This window comes from Acipenser ruthenus, chromosome 19 (genome assembly GCF_902713425.1).
Source record: "Acipenser ruthenus chromosome 19, fAciRut3.2 maternal haplotype, whole genome shotgun sequence".
Lineage (NCBI taxonomy): Eukaryota > Metazoa > Chordata > Actinopteri > Acipenseriformes > Acipenseridae > Acipenser > Acipenser ruthenus.
Window position 1 is genome coordinate 30443265 of NC_081207.1, and position 21541 is coordinate 30464805.

General features: G+C 41.6%; 1 protein-coding gene across 5 annotated transcripts; it reads right to left on the reverse strand.

Annotated features, from left to right (window-relative positions):
* Positions 1-465: 465 nt before the first annotated feature.
* LOC117424206 (PSME3-interacting protein-like) lies at positions 466-20707 on the reverse strand. 5 transcript variants are annotated; one of them, XM_058992835.1, is made up of 8 exons: positions 20270-20383; positions 18244-18382; positions 7950-8048; positions 7147-7269; positions 5335-5467; positions 4588-4652; positions 3854-4093; positions 466-659 (listed from the first exon to the last, which is right to left on the reverse strand). In XM_058992835.1, the coding sequence occupies exons 2-8, from the start codon at positions 18368-18370 to the stop codon at positions 598-600; spliced, it is 849 nt and encodes a 282-aa protein (XP_058848818.1). In that variant the 5' UTR covers positions 18371-18382; positions 20270-20383; the 3' UTR covers positions 466-597. The 5 variants fall into 5 exon arrangements, with proteins under 5 accessions (XP_058848818.1, XP_058848817.1, XP_058848816.1 ...); XM_058992834.1 differs by lacking the exon at positions 20270-20383 and adding an exon at positions 18961-19055; XM_058992833.1 differs by lacking the exon at positions 20270-20383 and adding an exon at positions 20442-20707 and having other exon boundaries at positions 467-659.
* Positions 20708-21541: the final 834 nt, after the last annotated feature.

Consider the following 21541-nt stretch of genomic DNA (forward strand, 5'->3'; position numbering starts at 1 on the left):
TGAATTGAATTAGGACATGGGCATTGTGAAAGGGTGCAAATCTGCTCCCAGAATAGAGACATGTTTTATTAAACCAAGGTTTTTCTGAATAGGTGCCTACACTTAACTGAGTGGATGAGAAAATCAGTGTGTGAATGTTAACAAAATCTTTCTTCCTTTAGCTGCCCAGCAATCTTTTCTTCTCTTTGTTTTCCGAAGTGTAAGCCTCGGGTGTTCCTTATTAGTTTTTTGGCCTGTGTTTGGGGGCGGGGCCTGGCTGAAGCTACGTGGGGAGGGGCGGGACAGGACAGTATATAAGGAGGAGCTTTTGTTAATGCAGTTAGTATTGTGCTGGACTCTGTAGAGAGGGGTATTTTCTCTTGTCCAATTTACAGTTTAGGTTTCAATGCTGGTTGACCAGATAACCTTTTGCAACCATTTTGAGAAAGTAATGGCAGAGCTCCAATGCTGATGCATGTCATTTTATTTGATTATGTTCCCTCCAATACAGATTTTATTTTCTTTTTGCCAATCCGTGTCAATGGTCACTGAATGTCTACCTCCACATATTCTGCTATAGGTGGATGATACGGTACCAGTACTAAGGAATGTGCTTTGCTAGTGGACAGCTGATCCAGAGAGCTCGGACGCGGATCGGACCCCAGCATCCCGTGCGATTCCTGCCAGGGAGAGAAAAGTCAGAAGTTAGCTTGACTGGCACCAAGTCCCCTTCCCCATTGCAAGGGCAACACCTACCAAGTAAGTGTTTAATTAGCACAATGTTGGCTTGCAGATACGCCATGGTTAAATGAGAGTGTTTTAAGCACAATAGCCCTGGTAATAACTCATGTATCCCTGAAGTCATGACCACAGCAATATCCCTTCACAATATATTCCAAAAAACACAGGACACGTTAGCGAGAGAGAAAGTGCTAAAGAATATGGTGTAATCCAATACACATACTTGCTACACAGAATAACCCAGACACAGTACACCTGCTTATTGTGATCACCCATTAATTAAGTCAGTGGTATACTGTCAATGATAAATCTTGTTTCCCCAATCCTTACCTGATTTCCAACTATTCTGAATCCAACATGAACCCCTTTTTAGAAGAGGAAGATGCATGTTTCCTTACAGCTTAAGTGATCTTTGGGAGACTAAACAAACTGTACTGTAAACAGCGGGTCTGCTTTCTGATAAAGCAGCGTGCTGCACAGAAGGCTTCACGTTATGTAGTAAACAAGACATGAAGGAATCAGATTTATGTGGAAGACTGAACACTGCGCAGTGGAACGACAGATCATCCTCGGGCTAATTTAACGTGGGCTGCACAAAAAGAGGAAATCAAGTTGCTGCCTTTGACAGGGACTGCAGGAACTGAACATGGAAGAGCAGAAAATAAACTTAAAGTACTGTACACCATTGCTTAACTGCAGGCTACAAAACAGAGAGGGCATATACATAAACGTAAATGATGAATATATATAACAGGTGGAGCCCAGTTACACAGTGCAGGCACCAGGAAAGCCACCCCTAACAGCTCTGCATGCATAAGCACCCCCAATCCTTAATACTCTCTACCTGCCATGAGCCCTGGGTCTCTTTCAAACAGATTGACAATTTAGCAGAATCGTATGGTGTTGCAAACTCTCTTCGCTTGCTACTCAGGAAGTCAGATATAAACCCAAGCCTCCTGAGGTGAAAGGCATGAAAGGATGTGAGCCTCGTGTGAGACATTTCAACAGACAGTAATGGGAAGAACAACAAGTGCATAATAAAGCAAAAGTGTTAGTGTACAAGTATTAAGGATGCATTCAGGACATTGCACATTGTTTACTGCACATTGAGCACTTTCATGAAAACGTGAAGACGCCACTAATGAGCAAGCATTACAGTTCTTGAATATGTGTCTTAATATTTTCATGAAATGACTTTGAAAAGCATAATTTCTGATTAGACATGCAAAAACAAACACTGTAAAAAAATTGAATTACTGAAGTTGCCTTGTAAAGATGTCTTTTTAGTTTGTGGGCGTTAATGTGCCTAAAGCGGGTTGGCATAGCTAATGGTATTTCCACCCGCTTCTGAATGAGGAATTACGAAGCGGGTGGAGGGGGACACATGCAATCAAAATGTAAAAGAGGCATGACAAAATAACGTGCCATTTTTCTATTTATTTTTTAGTTACCAAGCAGACAGACGCATTTAATTCTACTGGTCAGCTACAGTAAGCCCCTTTTATTAGTGTGCCAGTTATTTAAGCTGATTTTGCAAAGTCTTTTTAAATTAGTACTGGGACTGTAAATTCTGTTGTAGAAACGTGTATGAAAAACATACATTTCAAGCAATGTCCCGGCATTAACTTAAACCCCAAATGAAACGACTGCTAGATCACCTGTTCTTTAGAACAAAGAAGCCACCTTTCAGACTGGCTGCCAATGGTAGTCCAGCACTCCTAGTGAATGTGTAACCAGTGTCTCTAGCATTTTATACAAACACTACTGAGTATGCATGCAACTGGTGTTTCTTAACGAAAGTAAGTGGTTGCATGGTGCCAATCTGGTTTTGTCACAGTCGATTTCCTTTCTGTTTCATCATTAAGGTTTGATGCAGAGGTTGCAAATGACTTCTAACGTTCATGTATGCTAGAGTATTAAGACAGTAGGAAAAAAGGACAACAGGGGTAGCTTTTGCTGGACGCTTCAGTAATACAGCTTAATTGCATAAACGTTGCAATTTGAAAAGTAATCGTCAGTTTTAGCTAAAAAGCACCAGCAAAGCTATTGGCTATTCCTCATCGAAACCTTTTAACCACTATCAATTACTATGAACAACATGCACTGATAGCTCTGCCATTCTGAACTAACTTTGCTGTGTGCGTCTTATGAATAATTTTTAAAGGAAATATCAAGCACTTTACACATGTACTCATGTACTCATTTAACCATCCACAGAATGGGCTATTTTGGTTCAGTGGCTTTGTTTCACAGCACTACAGCACAGTGTAGATGGCTAGCTGCTACACCTAGAGACTGAGCACCTCGTGCATGTGCTCAACTGCCCCCTTGGAGGAATCACACGATATTTTAGGCTTCAGCAGTCACTACTCTGAGACACCCTGGTTTAGATCAAAGTTGGCCCCGATTCTGCTTGTTATTGCTGTAAAAATAAAGCAAAGCTAGTTTTTATACAAGTTCTAGTGATTCACATTGTCAGTACTGATTGGTTGATCCCTGGTTGCACAGTAATTGTTGTATGGCCTTGTAAAAGAATGGCAAAGCAATATTACCTTCAATACAACTTAAGTTTGGATTCAATGAAAAAACTAAAAATGCACTTTTATTTAGACCCATATAATCTTGATTCAACATGACTGAAGTAAACACAGAAACAAAATAAATCAAAAAGTATTTATTTTCAGCTTTCAAAATCGCCACGTAACTTACAGCCATAACGTTAACTTATTTTTTATATGAAACAAAATCTTGCCGTTCGCGCTTTCTCTATGTGCTGTAGAGTTTGAAAAACCCCTCTACCTAAATAAACCTTGACATTTGTGCCGAACATTAAGATGTGACATTTGAGAGCCTGGTATGCCTTCCGCTTGGTTGAGTCCACAGTGTACTTAAAGCATCCTTCAGTCACATTATCTCTCTGCAAAAGCGATGTTAAATCTTCGGTTTTCTGCCGTGGGTCAAACTGTATGGATGGAACACACGGGTAATTAGAAACACCTCTGGAAGCCCAGGATCCTTGCATCAGCATGACTCATACAGAACAACACACACAGGGTCGCTTCGCTGGGCTCTCTGGGTTAATGGTCAGTGTGCAAGACAGAGGAGATGATGCTTCCTGCTGAGATAATGGTACCTTCGCTGTCTGTGCTGGAGTCGGAGTCGCTGCTTCCTGAGTAGGCCCCCAGGCCCGGCAGGATGCCCACACACACCGCCACAGAGGGGCGGTGCACCACAGAGCCAGCGCCCAAGAACCTCCCCTCCGCCTCGCTCCCTGAGGACAGACACAGCAGCTCATTAAACAGAACCTGGACCAGGATGCCCACGCGGTGCACCACAGAGCCAGCACCTGAGCCCCTCCCCACCGCCTCGCTCCCTGAGGACAGACACAGCAGCTCGTTAAACAGAAGTGTATTTCAGAACCCGAGTCAAGGGATCCTCAGAACTTTGGGCTGGTCCATTCAAGTGCATTAATGTAGGGGAGGCTTGAGCTTGTTCTCTTGTCTAACCTTTGATTACATCATAAGAAAACAAGTTATTTAAAAAAATTTAAAAAAAAAAACTTTCTGCCCCCTCTGACTGCTTTGAAATGGACACTAGATTCTTAATAAGTTTGTTTTCTTTTCACTAATTTAGTATTGATTTATGAACGCACCAGCAGTAAGCATGTGAATGCAGCACTGCTCCAGACTCAAATTAGTCTCATTTGAATCTCAATATATTATTTCTAATACATGGAAATGCACAAACTAAACAAATTACATTAAATAAATAAAAGTTGACGATAAATTAAAGGGGGAAGGAGGTGGGGGTGGGGGATCTGCTACAATGTACCTTAAAAAAAAAAAAAATCTCATTCCGCTACTTTACCTCGGTGGCTGCTGCCCTTGTTTGTTTCTAACTTCTGTTTCTTCACACTGTCTGATGTGTCTGAACTAAAATAAAGAAAGGACAGGAAATGTGATTAGAAAAAAAATCCTAGAACACCAATGCCAATTAGGGCACAGCAGCTGTTTGTTTTATTTTCGAATGCAGTGGTTTTGTGGCTTTATTACAAGCCACCGAGTTGTAGGAGCACAGAACTGGATCTTTAACAGAAAATAAACACAACCTTCCGAGCTATAAAAGCATACTCTTTCCAGCTCATCTGTCCCCTTACAGTTAACTGACCCTTAGCAGAAACTGCAACACAATGAAAACACGTCAATCTGCAGCTTTAGGCTGAATACCATCCACTCTTGAGAACTTTCCTCCCACAAGATAAAGGTGTGTGTGTGTCAACTCCTGTAAACAAAGATCAAACAAGGACGAAACCACCAAACCAAACTTAACATTCATCGGTGCGAGGCAGGGTTTGTTTTCAGAACACAGCGCAAACATCTCAAGGTGAAATATTGTTAACAGCAGCTGCATGGGGAAACAAGTGCTCAGAAAGTCACTCACTCTTCCACCTTCAACTTTTGGTTTGGGTTTAACTAGTTGTCACTAGTTAAACAACTAGTTTTCCACGAGCGCGCTGAAGAATCATGTCTGCTCTGAATGCTCCATTCTTCTTTCCAGACTCTCTGCTTCAGAGCCCTGATTTAGAGGCTGCACAGCCTTGTTCACAGAGCTCACCTCCTGCGTTTGACAGCTCCTGCCAGAAGCTTGGCCTGAGAGAATGTGTTCTTGTTCTCCGCTGATTTAGTCGCCGCTTTCTTCTCTGGTTCTTTCCTGGTTTCGGTATTTGCTGTCAGTTTTGAGAGAGTGCTGTGAGATTGTGGGGTTAAGGAAAACTGCTTTCGCCAAGACGTCAAAGCAGATTGGAAAGCTTCTGGATAACAGGCTTCAAACACAAGCAAGCGGTAGACATTACAGTGCTTATATTGGGGTGCTGACTCTCCTTTTCGCTATCGAACTGCCCCTATGCAAATTATATCAAGGTCGTTTTCAATTCCTAATGAGAGCGCTACACTTGTTGATAATATGCAATCCGCATGCAATGTTACAAACTAATTGAATCACAGTAGCGGTTGCAGAAATGGTTGAACTCGGAGGGAGGCACCCAAAAGTTTGTTCCCGCTTTCCACAAGTTAAAAACCGGGGGGGGGTATTCTATTTTGTGTAAAGTAGTGTCTTCCTAGTTTTTTTCCTTTCATAAAATTTGCTGTTGCACTTAAAACCAGGGCCCTACAGATCTCAAGGCTGTCAAGAGATTCCAATACACAACCATAGGTAAACAACAAAAACAGATTTTTCAATGTACTTATATACAATCACTTGGGTTACTCAATTTTCAGGCGGCACTTTTTCCACCATGAAACAGAGTCTTAATAAACAAACCACACTTTATTAAGTGATGAGATTACTTTAGAAAGCTCAAAGATTTATTCTCATAAGTGGATGACGAGAATGTAGTGGTTAACCGTTATGCAGATTTACAGACGTGGTGAGTGGAGTCCATTGTGAAACGGGATTAAATTTAATTAACAAAAGCATGGTATTGTCTATAAAAGGATATTTCATGGCATCACAGAGCTACTACGGCTTACAGAGAGTGCGAATTTAAATGATGACAGAGAGGGGAAAAAAAAAAACGTAAATGAGTAAGAATAACAAATGTTATGCATTCCACGATGTATAAGTATTCTTTCTGCCACTAAAGTTATCTGTTCCATTTTTTCTTACCCTAATAGCAGGCTGCTAGCGAGCTTCAAAGCTACTAATGAGTACCTGTGAAAACACACAGCTCTTAGAACTGCTACTCATGAAAGCACACTCCTGTCAAAGGCTGCACCCTGGGTTCTACCCCTTCATTAACAGAGAGAATCGTGCGCCGCCTTGGAAGAGCCTGCATGTAATTCATTAGTGCTCTGTGCCTTCACCCAATCAACAGCAGGCAGGGGTGCAACGTTTCACGAAGACCTGTCACAACCCCAGCATGTTTATCAAGCTGAAGCCTTAGACTATGTAGCGAACAGCAGCAAGACTCCGAGAAGAAGCAGAGACGTTAGCATATCGAATGAATACAAACAGTGAATACATAGTCATCAAAGCTTCAAACCCATGGCAAAAGACACCACCGTTGTCCAAACTATCAGGCAGAACACCGGTGAAGACAATGGATCAGCCTGCTCTTTAATGCTGAAAGCGCTTTATCGTTTGTCGTTCCAACCAGATGATTTCAAGTGACAGCACTCCATTCAATCTTTCATGGACTGCCTTTGGCATCTTTTTAACCAAAGCGCAGATGTTTTAATAAATCATTCCCATTCCGTTTCATCTTGCATACAATTGCAATGTCTGCAAAATGAAAGCGTTGTAGAAGAGCATGTGAAAACGTGGGCTGTTCAGGCCCTTGGGGAATGCAGTATAAATGTGGAACATCAGCAACAGTTGCACTTCATGAGTTGGAGGCATTTGATTTGGTGCTTTGTATTGGAAAGGATATTCTGTATTCATTCAATTCCTTCAGATCTTCATCCCTGCGCTGCTTCTCTACCAGCATCTGTTGCCTGGAAACCTCATCCAGGAAATTCGATTCATCTTCGTCCAGACACTTCACCATATTTTCTGAATGGAGAGATAACAGGGTGGTTTAATTTTTTTTCCTCCTGCAATTACTGCACACAAAGGCCACTCTCAAACAATCAATAGGCTATCTCCTAATTGTCAAAACAAATGAACTACAGAAGCCTTTGTGTTACAAGTGTATCGTACACACAAACCGCCAGATTTATTTTTAGTGCTGTGCAAAAAAAGTCTGTCTGGAGGTTGTCAGAGAACATGTGTTAACATATATATATTTAAAACAAAATACCTGCAGCAATCAGACAAATAACTGCTTATTTCAGTTTTCACTTGGGGCCGTTAAATGAGTCACACACAGCTTTTTTGACTCATCACAGAAACAAAAAGGCTACACACACACACACGATGACCACTGATAGGAACAGTGATAGTTTTATAAAGGAAGGCACAGTCAAAAACTGCCTAGTGACCAGGTCATATTTATAGACCATTTTAAACAAAGTCAATATATGAGTTAGTCTGTTTATTTAATGCAAAGAAAGAAATGAACTATACCACTTACCCTCTTCATGAAGTAAAATAAAATAAATAAAAATGTTATAAAGATGGCATTACAAGATACACTCATCTCATTTTGTGGGTTATGATGAGGAGGTCTCCCTGCATGTTCAGTAAAAGGAAGCACTCTGGGTTCATTCTGACACTGCAGCTGCAGCTCTTACTGAATTTGAACTGCTCCTCGTACTCCTGCTGTTTCTTATCCTTCTGCTCCTGCAGCCGGTCAAACAGAGATCGAGGGTCATACACCTCCTCCGGGCATTCTGAAAGAAACACAGCAAGTTAACAAGCGTGAGCCACACCTTGCCAGCCTGGGTGCATGACAGCACATCCCTGCTCTCTCACTCCAGAGTCTAAATGCAGCACATCCCTGCTCTCTCACTCCAGTCTGAATACAGCACATCCCTGCTCTCTCACTCCAGAGTCTAAATGCAGCACATCCCTGCTCTCTCACTCCAGTCTGAATACAGCACATCCCTGCTCTCTCACTCCAGTCTGAATACAGCACATCCCTACTCTCTCACTCCAGTCTGAATACAGCACATCCCTGCTCTCTCACTCCAGAGTCTGAATACAGCACATCCCTGCTCTCTCACTCCAGTCTGAATACAGCACATCCCTACTCTCTCACTCCAGTCTGAATACAGCACATCCCTGCTCTCTCACTCCAGAGTCTGAATACAGCACATCCCTGCTCTCTCACTCCAGTCTGAATACAGCACATCCCTGCTCTCTCACTCCAGAGTCAGACACTCAAAGTGTACGCAGTCATTTCTGAATGTAAAACTGCACTGACACGCAAACTAAAAACATTACTGTAATGAGAGCATCTGATAAAGTTCATTGCTGTTGAAAGGTGGCATTGCGACTGCATGAGGGACTGGGATTGCTTATTCATTTTCCAAGGTGTCAGTGAATGAAATCGTCACACCTTCGTCAAGAAAACTGGCCTCCTGTCATCGTGGGCTCTGCTCTGAAGCGATCGACCTGCAAGAGGCTTTGTAACTGGGCAGTGCAACTGGCCAGCATGCAGGTTTCCTGCACAACGGATTCAGCTGCTGTTGTTCCATAAACTGGAAACATGCAAAGGAGGAATAAAATCAATAAGGCATTAAGAGAATGCTGCTGGAGACTGTCTGCTAAGAACAAACCCCCAGGCCTGAGCCAAGTCTCTCCCCCCAGGGTATCTCAGACTCACGAAAGTAAAAATAGTTTGAGTCTATCCAAGAGAACTCACCTGAAGGCATTATTTCCAAGCCCAGCTGAAAATATCCACACACACACACACACACATAAAGAAAAAGTCTATCTTTATCTGATGCTCTTTTACATATGGTGGCAATTTGTTTTGGGAGTGCTGCATAGAAGAACAATTGTGTATTGAAAACCAGTCAATTAGTGAAGGTCCCTTCCACAGTACATGTGCATATACAATACTTCATTTTGTCTACCTGGCTAGGCTGGGTATATGGTTGATGTATTTTTACAATTCATTTAAAACACTAGTTATTCGCAGCTACAGTGTGCTCCGAGTTTGTGCATACAGCAGCCAGTGGCATGGCAACACACTCCTCGCCTTGAAAATATATGAAAGCAAGACTGTTTCTCAGTTTGTCCTTGAAACATGAATCCCATTTGCAGCCCCTGTTCATTCGTTTTGTTTCCAAACTGTGTGATTCAGTTTTTTCTAGTCTATTAATAGCATCTCTTTCTTACTCCCCAACAAAAAGTTTTGTAAATCTGCCGATCTTTCAGCTTCTGCCTTCTACACGTACAACACAAAAGGTGAAGAAAACAAACAGAGTTGTGGTCTCTAAGTGAATTTATATGCCGGTTTGTTTGTCTGCTCAGTCTTGGTTTTAAGTATTTACACTCTGTAGCACCGACACAATGAAATATATCTGCACAGTAATTTTGACTGGCAGACCAGAGCTAGAACTGACACCTGACAGGCATCCCCAGGCAAGCCGACCCCCATGAGTTTATTGATCTACTTCTTTTTATTAAGCAGGACAGGAGATACTTTTAGTAAGTCACTATTACCTGCTGTGCTCACAGATGTTTTTGGCCATACATGTAGCTCAGTCTGCATGCAATCCTTTGCAGAAAAGATCTCAGCCGATGATGTCATAGAGGCTCCGGGTACCTCTTTGAACAGTACGGTGTCATCTTGACTGCCATGTCACAGTCATTCTGAACAAGACTGGCTCTTCAAGCCACATCGACACTGGACAATAACTAGCAGAGACCTTCATCATTCACATCTTTACCACTTACCATTCTGCACTCTTGAGTACAATCCATTTCTGAAAATGTGCAGAGTGTGGAGCAGTAGCAGTAGCAGCTGGTACCTGGACGTTATAACCGTAGTGTCCCTCCAGCACAGCAATCAATTTCAGGGTCTAAACATATTGGTATGAACTGCTGTTTTACCTTGCCTTCCCATTTTATAATGCAATGTTTTTTTTGTTTTTTTTTTAAATCATTCTGTTTGTGCACTGCAGAGTACATTCCCAATCAACACCATCATTTAATATTGGCTGATGCACTAAAACATTTTAAATTAAATACATTTGATACAGAAAATGATTTAAAGTTTCTACTTATGTCATGCAAAATAACTGAATGCAGAAAACTGTTTATTTCAGAAATGCTTGTTTGTGGAGTGCTAGCAGCATTTTCAAATTATTTTTGTCAAAACATACTCTGTGATTTCAAGGCTTACAATTTGATGGGTGGGCAAGTTTACAGAGAGAGAGACAGAAACATTTGAGCTTGTTGCTTGCACAGGATGCAATCGTTGTGTCTCCTTTTGTGATTACATAACTCTCCCGCCACCGAATCAGAAGTACATGCAGCAGGATACAAGCTAAACTATTTCTGAACAAAAAGGATGGCACGAATTTGAGGCAAGCACAGCACTGAGACCTACACTATTCAATTTGTCTTTCATCGTAATACTAAACACAAGTCACCCTATGGTATAGCCTACTATTTTTAATATATATATATATATATATATATATATTTATTAAATATAACTTCATAGCAAGTATCTATTAGTGCGGGGATTATGCAGAGCAACGAAGCCTTTGCTAGCTTATTACCATAGTGGAAAGCCAGAGTACAGAAAGGGCCTCATGGTGTTTTAGCTTGATACATATTGACCAATGCCTTTTCAGCTGACGGAAGACGAGCAGTCGGGGGGCTGAACAAAGAGAAAAGGGGGGGGGTGGTGGGTAACCTGCTGAGGCAGACAGACAGACACAAGTGGAGACCTGCAGAGAGCTACAAGACATTGAAATCGATGGATCTAAACATCCCAGCTGTTTGAAATATGGGCCCTTTGTGTGCCAAGGTTATGAAAATCAAGCACTTAACCGTGTGCATGCGAGTCTCTGCAGTGTGTTTTTATGTGTGTAAGCATACAGGAAACGCCAGGGATGATCTGATCTTAATGAATTACCAGACTGCAGTATTTACATAAATCGAATTGACCCCCTTATCCTGAGTAAGTACATCAATCCTACCACCATTATCAAACAAAAAGATTGCAAAGTGCATTGAATAACACTACACTACAATATACTGTGGTCCCTCGCTATAATGTAGAACAGTAATCCATCACATATCCACCCTAACCGTTTGTCCGCTATGCTCAAGCTCTTCAGTAACGTCTCCCACGCGTACAGCGCTAATGCAAAGTGGCTACAATTAAATTTTTTTTTTTTTTTTTTTTTGTAAACCTATGCATTTTGTTACTATGTAAATGACCTGACACTAATGGAAATGTGTACACAGCACTATGGCAGGGCAGGAGCCCTGCGCATGAAGAGGGTTTTTGTGTAAATGTATATTTTAAACAGTGCGTATTTACTGTAATTAATTAATGACGTACCTGACGCTCCTGGGAGAGCCTGCCTGCTGTGTGTGATTACCAGGTGTGGAATCTAATCAGCAGGTAGGTGTGTTCCAGTGGGGCGTCAGGGATAAAAGGTTCTATTTATTCACCTCGGGGCTGCTGCAAAACCAAAGCCAACTGGGCTAAAGAAGCTGTAATTCGCACATGTGTGTGTGTGTGTGTGGGAGTGTGAGTGAGAGTGAGTGAGAACCAGAACCAGGGTTGGATCCCGGAGAGTGAGTAAACAAGTCGAAACCGCCGACAGCCGGGCAAGATTAGTTCAGAGATTGTAGATCCCACCAAAGTTTTCGTACACTGTGTTGTATGTGCTCCGTGCGCTGCCATAGCTGCTAGTGTCACGTGAGCTGTTCAGTGTGTTGATATGTAAATAAATCCTGTTCGCCTGCAAAGCGTATCAACTTCAACCTCCGTCTTGATCTCCTCCCTGTCGCTCAGCAGTGAATGCACGCACCCACACGGCAGACGGCTACCCTGTCACAAGCATTAATACCCTGTACCTTTCTAAACAAGGGATTTAGCGGAGTTCCCTAATAAAAGCTGAATCTCAAAACAATAATTGTGTAACTATAGTAATTGTTACAGCTGTGTATAATGGGATTTAAAACAGGATTCATTCATCCGACTTTTTACATATCCGTCCTGACTCTGGTCCCACCGCAGTCGGATGTACGGATAGACTGCTGTAGTTGAGAGACATGGTCTGCTTAGTAGTACCCTTATAAAATTTTACCACGTTAAATCTGCACAGTAATTTTACAGTTTTTTGTACATGCCTTACCCTTACAGTACCTCTCTAGGCTTTACAATGCTTACCTATGATTTACCATGCTTTTATTACACTTTGCCACGCTTTGGTGAACTGTCAGAAGGGTTATTATATTTGTAGCTGAAATATGATGTCATTTTATATTCTAAAACTAAATCAATACATTAAAAAAAGAAATCCAGTTAATTGACTAAGCTGCCGTAGTGGACTCGTGGAAGGAGCATTCGTCTCCAAAGATTCTCACAATTTCAAGCATCAGACGGAAAATCATTTGAAATATATAAAAGATGATGACAGGGAAATGAAAAGCCATCCACGGGATAAAGGATGGTGAATAGCAGAGTAATTATGTGATACTTATTGAATGCCAGCAGCTCACGGTGCTTTTAAAACGTTAATTGAGGACTTGGTTTTACGATTTTATTAGGTGACAAGGTGACAAGATATTGCCCTTATTATGATCCGACAGTCTGCGTTAAAGGCAATGATAGTTTTATAGTAGTATTCTGCTATAGATCAGGGTTTTCAAATAGTACTTCAAGAAAGAGATGTCAGTGTTGAAAATAACAGCTTCACATTTGCAAAATGTCATCGGTATGAAATAAATCAATTCCTAATCCCAACTCCAATACCCTTTCCCTTTTAATCAATTCCAATTCATTCAAAGTAATAAAGAGGGAGTGGGAATTGGAATTGAGAATTGATTTATAAAAAGGAATTGGAATTGAAAAATAAGGAATTTACAGCACCCTACAGCTGCAAGTAATGCAATCTCACAGTGACGTAGAGGGAAGCATATTTGTAAACAAACATGACTGTCGACCAAGGTTGTATATATTACATATATACACATACATATATACACACATACACAGGGTGATTAGAAAGTAAGTTACCACATCAATGCACCATATCACTGATGTGGTAAACTTACTTTCTAATCACCCTGTGTGTGTGTGTGTGTGTGAGTGAGTATGCCCTAGTCCAGCCGCCAACATGCCGATTGCACGAAGGCGCTGCTCTCTTGACAGAAGTGGCATATTGTTTTGTTTTTTTTTCTCTGATTTTTTCAAAAATAAATCTGTTATAATAGTAATGCAGTGTGCACTGAGCACAGAAGTCTAAACTATGGTAGAATGTAACATGTAATAATGTGGTAGCTGGGAGTCCATGCTTCACGCATTCTGCCTGTGAAATGTCATTATAGGGGGCAATGGGAGCGCTTTCCAGGTAACTGTTTAAATGCTTGATTAAAGGTTTTGCAGATTTGAAATGAAAGTGGCCTTGTCTGAAGAACCCTCTCAATATTTTGCCCCGGATTAGACATCCAGTCTTCTGTTAGATAAGACATGCACAAGTTCTTTAAATCTTCAAAGTATGCATGGATGAAATCGAGGGTGGGTGGATGGGGGGGGGGGGGGAGCAGTGTGCCAGACTCAAGCTGCTAAATAATCAGCAGACAGTTCAGTAGAGAGAGAGAATGGACAAAATAAAGACTAATGGCATTTGATGACGTCTGGTTAAAAAAAAAATATATGCAGCGCCATACATTACTGTGTCGTCTAAGTACATCTGACCACTGATAGGAAAACATTATACTTCAATTAGAAAGAGCTAGTGCCTGGTATGGCACTGTGAGGGTGCTCAGTGGCTAATTACATAATGTACCATCTACTCTTAACTACCTACCTCCGTCTGTGTTCAGCAAGCTGGAACGATGAGCTATACAGTATATAGACACTGCACTCACTTAATCAATGCAGTCTGGAGTGGGGGGGTGCTCAGCATTCCCTATGCAAACATTATTTTAAACACTGGTAATCCCAAGTGGTGGATACAACCCTGATATAACAAAAAGGCATCACAAACAAAAGAACCAGGACCTGAAGCCTGAACTTCTCAAACCTTGTAAGGTCTAATTGCCTTTTTCTTTCTGTGTACTCCTTCTACTCCTGTAAAACCAGCTAGGCAACATCAAAAGCAGGATGTTTCACTTTAGTTCATCTGTACCATACACATTTTGGCCAGACGCTTTCCCCCCCCCCCACTTGACTTCATTTCGATATCTTATCACACATTCAGATTAATTTGTAGATGATTAAAGATCCCTGCAACATGCAATCTGAGATTTCTGATTTAAACGTCCTTTATGAATGCAGATACAAGAGCTGTATAAAATGGCGATGTCCTTTAAAGGATCTTTTAGTTTAAAAGAGACTGCGTGCGCACGCATGGAGTCCTGAGACACAATCACATTCACAACAGGCACTATGCAATGCACAGCCTCTATTTATATCAAGACAATGTCAGTCCACTCTACGTGAGGAGCAAGCAATTTTTTTTCTGACACCATCAATGACGTGAAACATTTTTGAGAGCATGAATTGCAGTAAATTGAACAGAGTGTGAATCTTTGCCGTGGAATTATGTCACGCAGTTTTAATAAAGAGCACTTTGTTCTCAATTACAAGGCTGCTGGTTTATTTACTTTTTTGTACATTCATAGATAGAAGTCAAACTAATGGATCTAGATAGCTCTGTCAGCCATACAAACTGCACAGTAAGCTTGCAACATCTTGTTTAAAATCCTGGGTATGCATGAACACTATTGCTGGCTTCATGATGTAAAATCTAACTTACCACTTATCTATGGAAACCTTTTCTTCTAAGAACAACAGCTTAAAGATTTCAGAACATACTGTATGCTTTTTGAGAGCTCAGGCCAGTATAGACTCATCTGTAATGCAAGAAAATAGTCTGATTAATAATTGGCTTGAATATGTTGTAAAGTTTTCTAAACCCGGTTCAAATCCAAGACAAAACTGTGTACCCTTCCCAATGACTTTTGACGCTGCTTGGCTAAAACCATGAAGCACCTGGGATGAGCAGCTGTTCTGGCAGATGTTTAAAATTATTGTAAAACATGAAAGCTGTAAAGTAAAGCAAAGAGGAATTACAAAGCGATCATGATGCTAGGAGTCTACAGTGCGTTCTGATGATGTGCTTCGGCATAGCTTGTGAACAGGTACATACTGTAATGCAGCTTAATAGCACGATGAACTCCAAATCATGCTGCTTATTTATTCTAGCAAAAACACTGGGCATGTGACAAGCAGGGGATCGGGACAAGGTTAACTGAACAACAGAATGGATTCGGAAAATGAAAAAGCTGTATTTAAACTTGTAGCTTTATTACAGAAAAAAGAACAAACGTACTCAACAAAACAAAGAAAGATTACCGGAGCATGGTCGAAATGAAGCCGGTGCCCCAGAGCTCAGATGCTGCTGGCTAGTACAGAAAGGCATTGATCGAGTGAAATCCCAATATGTACCTAATAAACTACCAGCTGAGCACACTGGGGTGTATTCTAATAATCTAAAAATATAAATACTCCCCACCCCAAACACATAGAGATCGATTTTGAACATGATTTCTTACTACAAAGCAGACTGTAGACAAGGATGCTGGAATGTACCTGACTGTTATGAAGTAGGAGCCTTTTAAAAAATGAAGAGTATTGGGGGCTCCCGAGTGGAGCATCCAGTAAAGGCTCTCCGCCGCCTGGAGTGCAGGATGCGCCCTATAGCGTGGAGATTGGCAGTTCGAATCCAGGCTATGCCACTGCCGGCCGTGGCCGGGAGTTCCCAGGGGGTGGCGCACAATTGGCCAAGCGCTGCCCGGCTGCAGGTCTGCCTGTGTGCAATTCAGAACTGCGTGGTCCTCCGACACTGTAGTTCTGTAATGGCTTCACGGCAGGCTTGCAGTAAATGTCATAGCATTTAGTGCAAACAGAACAATACAGTCTATGCCTTAATAGCAGTCTTTCCAGTAGCCCGCTGGTGCATTAGTAAATTAGCTTAAAGTTCCACAGCTGGCACACCTGCTGCACGGAGGATCTTTTAAAAGCAAGTACACTGTGGCTTCTGTTTTTGTTTCCTGTAATGCCTTCTAACTAGTGCTAGGACAAATATCTGAATATCCAAACAAATATTTTTTTACATGTATTCGTCAGAAATGATTTGATCTGTGTGAGATTTTATATATATTGTGGTGGAGGCCGGCGGTGGGATTTACTCTGCTGAAGCCGCTGCTCGCTCTCCCTTGCTTGTCACCTGCTTGCCATTGTCACTGCTGCTGTGAGTGGGGCGCGTGTCCTGCCATCGCCCCATTGACAGGCGCGGAGCAGTGGTTCTGCTGAGGCGCTCTGACTGTCAGCTGAGATCAGCCCTGCATGCTGTGAGTGCTGCTGTTCACTCTATTTGCTAAATAAGAGCTATCTATTTTGGAAGCTAAAAGTTGTACGCTTGGATTTTTAACGCCACTACAATATACAATGTTTTGTAAACGTTAACACATCTGTAGGAGGCTGTGTGGTCCAGTGGTTAAAGAAATGGGCTTGTAACCAGGAGGTCCCCGCTTCAAATCCCACCTCATCCACTGACTCATTGTGTGACCCTGAGCAAGTCACTTAACCTCCTTGTGCTCCGTCTTTCGGGTGAGACATAGTTGTAAGTGACTCTGCAGCTGCTGCATAGTTCACACACCCTAGTCTCTGTAAGTCGCCTTGGATAAAGGCGTCTGCTAAATAAACAAATAATAATAATAATAATAATAATAATAATAATAATAATAATAATAATAATAATAATAATAATAATAATAATAATAAGGTAGTGTATGTAACCATTTTACTGTACACACACTGCAGAAGTCAGGATGCACTTGCAAACTGAAGGATATGAATGTAGGTGATTCATAATAATCTTGTGAAAATCTAACTACTGTAGATGCGTTTGTAATAGCATGGCTTCCTGCTAGGAGAATGTTGTAGACAGTAAGATCAAAAGTCTTATCCTAGATGGGAAATCTTTAAATCAATCAATGAACAGTATAGTGGTTTGAGATCACTCTAAAGGGCACGTGAAAGTGTGACAAACCTCAGAAGGTTCATCTACTTTTGAAAAGCCAGCGAAGTAACTTTCAAGCCCCACGGAGCTGTGCACATAGCCCTAATAAAAAGCTTGTGTGCTGTTAGAAATCTAGAATGGGTGACGTCAATGAAATCGTGCAGACCATCATAATGCTCAGTGCAGATCTACATTGAGACGCTGAGTTTGGTTCACTGCTCCCCCGCTATAACCTGCAATGTGCAAATCAATTCTGAAGCTACAGTACGTCACTCCCCAGGAGACAAAGAATAATTCCTGATGACAGCGTGCATGCATCAATAACATTCCAAAGCAAATTTGCTTTTGTTACAGACTTTCTAAAAACTATTTTGACTGTTATGGTACTTAACTAACACAAAACTGCTTAACATAAAAAAGAACGGTCGCACAGGTACCACAGTAGCAGGTGCAGTTTACACTGCCTCGGAGTTCCTGAGCGCATCATAAATTCCAGATGTTCTAAATCCATTGATGTAAACCAAATTGGCTTTATCACTGCCATTCTCATATCTACTTTGACATCCAACATATTCTTTCCCTTGCCCAGCACTTCTTTAACCTATGCTGCATACCACTCTGTCAGAGGCCGGGATCGCTCACTGTATGCCACGATCCAATGAAACAGCCAATAAAGCCAAAATAAATTCCCCGCAAAAATTTCCTGTTATATCATTACAGCAGCACTGTAGTTTAGAACACATGCACACCGCGCCTCTGGTAGATATGACTGAATGGCGTCCATGTACAGGGTAATAACGAGGGAGCTCTTTTCTTATTGAGTCCCCTGGCCCCTGTAGTAGTTTAAAAAGCATTCCCTTACCTTCTGGGTCCTCGGGTTTACGCACTTTCTCCCATTCTTCTTGTCTTTTCTGGCGTTTTTCCTCTATTTCAGTTTCCGACTCAAACTTCCGGTTAACGAAAACTTTCCCATCCCCTGCTCCAGCCATAATACAAAGCACCTGGAAATAAACACACAGCTTAGCTATGAGTCATCTCATCTGCTCTTTCTTGATTAACTGCAGCGCTGTGTAGAGCTACGCCAGTTTCCTCTCGAAACTCCACCAATGCACCTATGTAACCCTCCAAACAGGCCATCAGTTATTCCTTCCAGTATCTCCCATGAAGACATTGACTTATTTTATACCCAACTCTGTGGCAGTTTCTAACCCAAGCTTGCCATTGTGGCAACAACCAATTTAGTTTGTCAGTTCACAAGGAGTCCCTCAAGGCAACACGAAACGGAAGAGTGACATGTAATTAGACATGGGAACAACAGAAAAACATTCAAAATTGTGGCGTAACAATATAATAATACCCCAGGTGCTGCAAATCGCTGGCAGACGGCTCTAGCTGCCAACGTGCTTCATGCAATCAGTTTGGTCAATCGGACTTGCAAAGAGACTTGCAGAGGCAGCTTTTAATAGGAATTGAGCTCCACCGCAAGTAATCTTCCTAAATTTGCTACATCATTTAATAAATGTTACAATAAGGGTCAAGTTGATCTAACAGGTAGAGAAAGGTAGAGTAATGGTTTTACCTGATTAATCCAGGGATTATTTACAGAGCCATCGGTCAAAACACAGGCCCAGGTGTAAATGGAATAGTTCAGATTTGCTGTGCAGCTTGTACAGTACAGCACAGCACAGTTTACCTACAAATAGGCATCACGTGTGTGCAATAACACCTTTCTATAGGGAACAGGAATTAACTAGTGGAAGCTAGTGTTATAATCCCATTACAAAAGCATTATATTGTCGCACTGATCGGGAGGTGTCTCTAGTATAGCTATGTCACAATGATAATATACTGTTAGACTGTATAACACCACCCAAAATCACCATGTATAATCTTTTATTTTCACTAGCTTTCAATTGGTCTAGCTAGAACTAATTGTATATATATAAAATCACCTTGATCTATTACACATATAATGAATTCTGAACTTCCTGACATGCCAGCACTCTCTTCCATTACTAGTGACAGGTGGCCCTCTGCAGGTAGACATAGGAATAACACCTTCCATCTAATCCAGTGGCTCCTAACCCTGGTCCTGGGGACCTGGTCTCTGCTGGTTTTTATTGCAGCTGAGCTCTCAGTTACTAACTAGACCCTTAATTGAACTAATAATTTGCTTAATTAGACATTTTTAATTGTTTTCAGCCCCTGGTCTACCCCTTCCTTTATTTTCTTATTTTGTCACTTTCCAAAATAAACATTTACAATTCGAAACACATGTTGCCAATGTTAATAGATACAGGGCCATCATTCCAACCTAAATGAATCAAGTTGTTGTCTCCACCTCATACACTCAGGTTGTTTTGCATATTTTGAGGTGTTTTAGCAAGAACCTGAAACATTGCCTCTCAGTATTAATTCTTGTCCTATAACGGTGTGGTTAACAGGCACCAAAGAGGTGCCATGCTTGAGAGGTCAAATCTTTTAAAAACATTCAGGACACCTTCATCAAACTCGTGAAACCTTTCATTCTCCAATCACCTGTAAAAGCCACTTTCATTCCAGACAATGAGTACAGGCTGCCAAACAAAGGCGAACCAAAGTTTACAATTGACAGGATTTTCAAACAGGCTAATGTAATTGGTGAACGAATGGCAACTATCTAAATGTGTATTTCATTTTAAAAACATCCTGAACAGTAAGGCAATGTTCATAGGTCATTCATAGGTTAGTTACCCGATACACATAGGGGGTTCTCCCAGTGTTTAACAGCATAACTCGCTACAACAGAAACCGCTCACAAAACAACTCAGTTTAATCCTCGTATAATCCAGGTACAAATATATTATTATTAACAGTATGTTTACCATAATACAATGGTATTCGCTTACCAGTTACGAGCTGGCGTAGCAAAGTAAAACTATGGTATTAAACTATTAATCACGGCAACTTCAACTTAAAACACACACTTTGGTTAACCATATAACTTTGCCACATAAACAATTTGAAGAAAAACAATCAATTTAAGACTCCAATATTAACGTTCAGAAACATATAGTTTACCTAGAGTACACAGCTTCGTGTTGCACAGAAAACATTCCCTGAATCCCAGGGAGACGATACAGCATGGGTTCCGGCTAGGTAGTTCTTTGGTGTACAGAAGTCATTAGTATTAATCAGAACGTAGCGGTGTAGGATCACAATAGACTATAATTTGCTTATAATTCAAAATTATTTCATGCAAGACAACGGTTATGGATTTCAACATTTGTTTTTAAAATGATCAGAAATCTGTTTTTTTCCCTACAGTATTATACTGCGTGCGCATACCGGACAGAAAGGTATGTTCCCCGGGGCTGTAATGGGTTCTGGGATCTGTAGTGCAACAAACCCTACCGCATGTAGTATTATAAACTGTATGCAACTTTACACTTTTCACATTCGTTTATTTTGTATTTGACTTGATCCTCAGCTGTAGCAAAAACAGCAGGGATAATGACTTGAGCACTGTAACCTCAACTGCTGTTACACTGTTACCAAAAACCCAGCTGCTAAATCATCCACTGCTTGTCCTAGTTTAAGGGGAAGAGACGTATTTTTCTGGCAGGGATTGAACTGGCATTCCAAACGGCACAGAAGACTGCCTTGAGGAAAGAGTGACTCATTATTCCCTGCCCGTGCCTTCGGCTGCAGTCCTGTGCCTTGGAGAGGAGGTCTGTCAAGGGCAGTCTGTGCATTCACACTTGGAGAGGGGGTCTGTCTAGGACAGTCTGTGCATTCACACTTGGAGAGGGGGTCTGTCTAGGACAGTCTGTGCGTTCACACTTGGAGAGGGGGTCTGTCAAGGGCAGTCTGTGCGTTCACACTTGGAGAGGGGGTCTGTCAAGGGCAGTCTGTGCGTTCACACTTTGAGAGGGGGTCTGTCTAGGACAGTCTGTGCATTCACACTTGGAGAGGGGGTCTGTCTAGGGCAGTGTGTGCGTTCACACTTGAAGAGGGGGTCTGTCTAGGACAGTCTGTGTGTTCACACTTAGAGAGGGTGTCTGTCAAGGGCAGTCTGTGCATTCACACTTGGAGAGGGGGTCTGTCTAGGACAGACTGTATGTTCACACTTGGAGAGGGGGTCTGTCAAGGGCAGTGTGTGCGTTTACACTTTGAGAGGG